We start from the raw sequence: 6,371 nt of genomic DNA, 5'->3' as shown, positions 1-6,371 counted from the left end.
GGTGCCACAGGTCATGCGAGACCGCGGCGAGAACGTTGTGAGTGTGGGTCGGTGGCGTGTATGGCATGGGGTAGAGCTCGTCGCCGTCATCATTACATCGGAGGATCACCTTCCTCGTTCTTCGATCCTTAAGAGAAAAGCCAAGATCGTCAAATTCTACATTAACCGGATTATCACGGGCTAGGGCTTTGACGGACAGTAGATTTTTGATGAGATGGGGAGAAATGAGTATGTTGTTGAGGTGGAGTGGGGAGGTAGAAGTGGGAATGGTGGTGTGACCGGTGTGCGTCACTGCAAGCGAGGAGCCGTCGCCGACCACTGTGCGGTGTGTGTAACAAGGGGTAGCAGATGAGAGGATACCTGACGACGTAGCCATGTGCGAGGAGGCACCGGTGTCCAAGTACCAGTCGGTGCTCGGTGGAGACGGCTGCTGCTGCTGCATCGACATGTTGTTGAGCGCCGCTATGAGAGCGCTCTGGTCCCAAGCCAGAGTCGTGGTCGGAGGCGGGTGCGCCGGTGGCCCGTTGTAGAGCGGGTGAGGAGGCACTGCAGGGTACCAAACAGTTGGTGGAGCAGTGTTGGGGATGCCGGGCGCAGTCGCATGGTGTGTAGCCGAGCCGGCGATCGGTGAAGCCCCGCCGGGCCTGGGACCGAGGATGCCGGAGCCCGGAGCATGGGGCCGCCAGGGCATGGGCCATGCATGCACCATGCCTGTCCAGGGGGCGGGGGCAGGAGCAGTAGGGCGAGGGGCTGGTGCCCCGCCGAAGTTGGTGTGCCCTGCCCCGCCGGAGTTGTTGTGCCCCGCCCCGCCGGGGTTGTTGCCCCGTCCGCGTCCACGACGCCCACCGCCACCGCCGTTGCGGTTGGTGCCACCGCCCTGCCCAGCCCCTGCGTGGCCCCCCGTGTTGGAGTTGGAGGGGCCCGAGCGGCATGGAGAGCGGTCTCGATGGTGGTGCTGTCGGCGGCCAGGCGGCTCTCCTCGAGAAGAAGAAAGGCGCGGCAGCGAAGGAGCGATGGGAAGGGAGTCTGCATGGTGAGGATGGGCACGGCCTACCTGAACCGAAGGTGGAGCCCGCGGATCATATTGAGCACTTGGTCACGGTCGTCGACGGCGGCGCTGAGCTCGGCGAGACGGTCGGCGCAGTCAGTGAGACGCGCGAAGAAGGAGATGATGGAAGAACCCCCTTGCTCGATGCGCCTGAATTCGGTGGAGAGAAGCACCACCTGATGCTCGGCGTTCTCCAGGAAGAGGTTGCAGATGGCGGCTCAGACGGCGGCGGCCGTGGCGCCGCGCTGGTGGATGAGGCCGAACACCTCCGTGCTGACGCAGTTGTACAGCCAAGAGACGATGTGTGCATCGTCCTGGAGCCAGGTCGGATCGCCTGGACGCGGCGGCCCGGTGATGTGGTCTCCGACGGCGTGCTTCTGGAACATCACCTCGAAGAGAGTGCGTCAATGGGAGAAGTTGGGAGGGTTCAGCGAGAGCACGATCGGGACGTGCTGGTTGATGAAGACGCCTGCCAGAGGAGAGAGAGCAGGGGAGGGACATGGAGGTGGAGGCGCCGGCATCCGGGACGAAGAGAGCCCCGCGGTTGAAGACGGACGGGGTGAGGAGGGTCGGGTTGGGTGGCTGGCTGGTCACCGGCATGGCCGGCGTCCGCGGAGTGCCGTGGCCGGGACGAGGAGGTGGGGGAGGTGGTGGAGGAGGTGGTGGAGTCGACATGGCGACGGGAGGCAGTTGGGGAGGAGAGAGGGCAGCGGAAGAGGTCTAGAGACGGGAGAAATATCCAGCGTCTGATACCATGTGGAGAAGTGAATGAATGGGCTTGCCACCTTGAGTGGTGCCTGCGTACGATCGCATGTATATGTAGGTTTACATGTACAGAGGGGGGCGCAGCGCGCCGGTGAGATCGTGCGGGTGATCGTGGGATCATGCACGAGGACGTGCTAGAGAGCTGGGTCAGGGGGTTTGACCTATACAACTAACATGCACGATGCCCCTCTTTATAGGGTAGGAGTGCAGGTGCAGTGTGGAGCTTCTACTGCTGCACATGCCATTCATTGATTCTCCAACAAGCATCTTTCTCCACCCTCCAGAGATGAGCTTCATTCTCAAAGAATCTTCTAATTTGAGACTGAGATGCTCTGCTCTGCTGCCGTATCAAGGATGGCTGTTACAACAAACTTCCCCTAGGTGGACAAATTCCAATCTTAGTTTCTTATCTTTGCAATGCATACAGAGATGAGTATGTAGTGTCCATAACTTCCCCTGGTTTCTTATCTTTGCAATGTATATCAATATATACAGACATATTATTTCGCAACGGTTACAGTAGTGAAACCATGTAAAAGACTGACCAATATATCAGCAAGTGTCCATTTAATGTGGACCAGGGAAGAACACTGAGACCGAGAGCGTGGAGAAAGAAAAGCTCCTGAGACTGTCGTTCTTTTGAGAAAAACATCAGCAAGTCTGGGTACTTACTTCCAGCCCAGGAAGTTGGGGATGGGGCATCTAGTTCTACTGCTGTGGTGCCAGCTACCAGATGTACTTGGAATTCCTCAGGAGGCCCATGGTGTGGTGAAAAACAATGGGGGGCTTATATATAGATACCATCGAGTAAAGAACGACAAGGGATTACAACCAAGTAATCTATAACTATCTTCTTGACGGTCATTCGATTTTGATGTTTTTTGCAAAAAAAAAAAAAAACGATTTTGATGTTGTGCTCCTGTAATTCCATAAGTATCTTCTTGTTACTCCACAGGCAACACAGACAAATGTCTTATTCTTACTTCTGGCAACAAATGCTAATGCCTCAATATGATCAGCAGATCGGTACCACATGCACGTTGCTATCGGAGTCGAGCACAAGTTTTGCAATGGACAATACACTGGAAAGTAAAACAAAACAATTTGTTCAAAACAAACATACATGTCTGTTCAAAACAATAATAGGAGCCCCCAATCCAGTTTTATCCACCATCCCAATCCATTACCGAGCAATAACTTGTCTCCGACTCAAAACACAGCTAACAGATAATGCACTTGCTTCTCTAAGACGAGGGGTTGTCGCTACTGCACCACCCAGCCGCAGTCGCTCTTCTTTGATCCCAGGCCTTCCTCATCTTCACATGGCATCACTGTTCCAAGCAAAGCAGACCAATAATAAAGATGGCGACAAGTAACGGTGACAATATCAAAACAAGTGAAAAGACATCTGGTTGTACAACGAGGTCAGATGATTATCGCGCGGAAAGAAAAAGTCAAAATGATAAGAACTCTTCCAGAAATACAGATTGAATGCCAACTAAAACATACAGCATGGCCATGGAGGAGGGTGAAAGGAACATCAACCATGTACCTATCGCACAAGTTGTTAGATTATATTGTTATACCCTTGTCATATAAGAGCAAGAAGTTCGTAGCGATACATCTCAATCAGAAGACATGCATAAAGGCAAGCATGCCAGTGTAAAACGTTTGATGCATAAACACAAGAATGCTTCCAGGCAAAACCCCTTAACTCTATTATACGACAACATTTCAAAAACAATCAGCATTGACAATCTGAGACATGATATCTTGAGGATCACAGTTCAGAAGCAAACCCCCATTCCTCTAAATTTGCATACTTATTCCCAGTTCCTCCATTTTCCTTCCCAGCATGCCGACCAAGCACCCATACACAGGGGACACCCTCATCCTCCTATTATAAATGTTTCATCTATGCTTCTGATGCGACCACACAAAAACAAAATACAATAACATCACCCAAAGGCCAAAAGACAAACCTTGCAGGACCATCCTTGAGCGCATGGAATGTGGGAGGCCAAATCCTCATACAAGGATGGACACGACCCAACCATCGATCCTCGCTTGTCATCTCATACACTTTACACAACTTCCTGCACTTGATACCACATAGACTAGGCATCGACCCATCCTCAAGAAAACAAACTCAGCATTTATCCCCACCTGATTTATCCACACCCTATCTGTAAGATCAGGCATCCTCAATTTAGCATACATCTCACGCAAGCAAATGGTATCCACCAGCAACCAGTTGTCCCCTGTGCGCAGCCAGATGCAAAGCTGAAGCCCGTTCAAATGAATGAGATACACACCAGAATTATCATATGCCCGTGACAACATGGTTCGTTTGTAACCAATAACCAACCCTTGTGGGACCTGAAATGTGGAGAAACTTGAGGCTGTCAAATCCAGCACAAGAATTTCAGTTTGGATGGCCGCCATGTAGATTTTATCGTCAACATGCAAAGAATTCAGTATCTATGGCCGACAAGGAAGCTGTGTCGTTGGTGAGGCATGCAAGCACCAAACACCATCTTGCAACATATACACATACACCGTAGATTTTCTTCCATCATTAGAAAGTTCACTCTGCACACAGAAGTATGACAAGCTATCACCTTCTTCTTCGAATAGGAGTTTATAGAACTTGTAGAAATAGCTGTCCTGGTGTCCGTAGCATGGGAATGGAGGTACGATAACCATGCCTCTTGCAGGGCAGAGCGGGTTGCGCACTATATGTATTGATCCGGGTTCTTCATTGCAGTTGTTAAATGTTTTGGTGAAGATGATGTCATTCCAGTCATCCAACATGAGTTTATGTGCATCCAGGCCGGAGCTTGCGCAGCTGATGACTGCATCATTCTCTGGGGGCTGCGGTAGCATCGGCACAAAGCGTGAGCGGTTCGCCCTGGTCTTGAAATATACGCCGAGGAGGCGGGGCGGGTGGATCTTGCAGAAGCGGCAGAGGAAGGCAGGGTCAGAGGCATGACTGAACCAACGTTTGCAGACGAGAGCAGCGCGGATGAGGGTGGTGGGGTAGCCGATTAGGAGGAGGATCTCGATGAGAAGGTTATCGTCGTCGAGCACCTTGGACACGGGGTCAACAAGCATTGCAGATTGCCGCAGCCTCTTTCCATCCACACACACTGAGTTGGGAACGGGGTCGAACCTGAAATAGCAGCAGCCACCAAAAAACAAATTGACATACAACATAACATTCACAAAGTTATGGAGAAAGAACCTGGATGTTTTTTTTGCGAAAGAGAAGCTGGATGTTACCAGTGGGGAATCTCAACAGGATTCATCGCCTATCTACCCCCCCTTATCTCAGCACCCGCTCTCCTCCCTCCACTCCACTGTTGCAGTAAGGGAAAGTTAGGGTTATGAGGGGAAATCAAGCTAGGGTTTTCCTCAAGGAAATAACATAAACAAATTATTACTAGGAGATGGAGGAGATGAAGGGAATGGGGTTTCCTAACCTCAAATATTTGGTTGCTGTCGGGGACGGGGAGGTCTGGAGTCACCGGTGGCGCCACTCCTCCTTTGCTATTTGCTGAGGCCGCAAAACCAATTCATCTTTTATTTACTAACTAGAAGAAAAGGTGCACTCCACGGGGCCAACTGGGAATGTGATTGGTATGTGCTATACCAGATATTTTGTTTGCTTTTTGTGTGTGTAGCAATCAACGGTCTCATATAGTAATCTACTAAGACATGCTAGCAAGACAGTAGTTTTGAAGTTTTGATAATCATTTATAGTAATAATAGTTGTAAAACATTCGGAAGTACCTTCAGCGAGCTAGCTTGCGGTGGGGCAGCTAGGATGGGTGGAGAAGCTCGTCCGATGGATGGGGGGATGGAGGCGACCGACTGTGGTGGCTAGCCGGTGGTCCTCTCCCCTGATTTGCAGCGGCAAGGGCAGCAGAAGTGCTCCTGGCGGCGGAGTGGAGAGCTTCTTAGGGCGGATGGGGGACGTAGGAGGATGGGGGTGGAGGCGTTCGGCGGCGCGCCGGCCGGGATGAGGGACCAGGCCGGTGGTCAGCCCCTGGCGGCGGCGTGGGGGAAACCCTAATCGCCAGAGAGAGTAAGACGAGAGGGGAGATGATTTTTGTCGTGGTACCCGGGATCGGTCCTGGCCTCTGGGTCGACCCATACAGTGGCAAAGGGGTAATTTTACCAACGCATCGGGGGTAGGTTCGAAGAGGCACACAGCAGAAGCCGGGAAAGCACCTCGTGGGCTGCTGCCGCTCGTGCGTGTATTTTTGGCTTCCACCATACTAACAGACCTATGAAACAATGGTGATAAAAAGCATTAAAAACAGATAACGAATTTATATTCAAACTACATGAGCAACAAACCAAAACTAAATCACAAAGAATGAATGGCGACTGGAATGAAATTGTGACCTATAATAAGCAGATTAAATAGAGAGAATTTAGTTATGAATTGAATGCCAATCATCATGACACAAAATAAAATATTGCAAGTAGCAAAAAGAAGTGTTGCCTTTTTGCAACCTGAAGAAGCAGAGTAAACCACTACCAAGTACTCCCT

General features: G+C 51.1%; 1 protein-coding gene across 1 annotated transcript; it reads right to left on the bottom strand.

Moving 5' to 3' along the window:
• Positions 1-2,812: 2,812 nt before the first annotated feature.
• Positions 2,813-5,962, bottom strand: LOC109758853 (uncharacterized). Its single transcript, XM_073501033.1, has 5 exons — positions 5,606-5,962; positions 5,296-5,369; positions 5,096-5,172; positions 3,796-4,985; positions 2,813-3,144 (listed from the first exon to the last, which is right to left on the bottom strand). Exons 3-4 carry the CDS (start codon positions 5,119-5,121, stop codon positions 4,295-4,297), a joined length of 717 nt encoding a protein of 238 aa, XP_073357134.1. The 5' UTR covers positions 5,122-5,172; positions 5,296-5,369; positions 5,606-5,962; the 3' UTR covers positions 2,813-3,144; positions 3,796-4,294.
• Positions 5,963-6,371: the final 409 nt, after the last annotated feature.

Source organism: Aegilops tauschii, chromosome 6 (genome assembly GCF_002575655.3).
Source record: "Aegilops tauschii subsp. strangulata cultivar AL8/78 chromosome 6, Aet v6.0, whole genome shotgun sequence".
Taxonomy (NCBI): Eukaryota; Viridiplantae; Streptophyta; class Magnoliopsida; order Poales; family Poaceae; genus Aegilops; species Aegilops tauschii.
The sequence above is the reverse complement of the archived record's forward strand: the minus strand, read 5'-3'. Positions and strand labels throughout refer to the sequence as shown.

What these genes read in the sequence shown, in the direction of transcription:
- LOC109758853 (XM_073501033.1), bottom strand. Translation starts at nt 5,121, where the DNA reads ATGAATCCTGTTGAGATTCCCCACTG. An exon ending in CCTGTTGAGATTCCCCACTG is followed by an intron (nt 4,986 to 5,095) that starts GTAACATCCAGC and finishes CTGCTATTTCAG; the next exon opens with GTTCGACCCCGTTCCCAACT.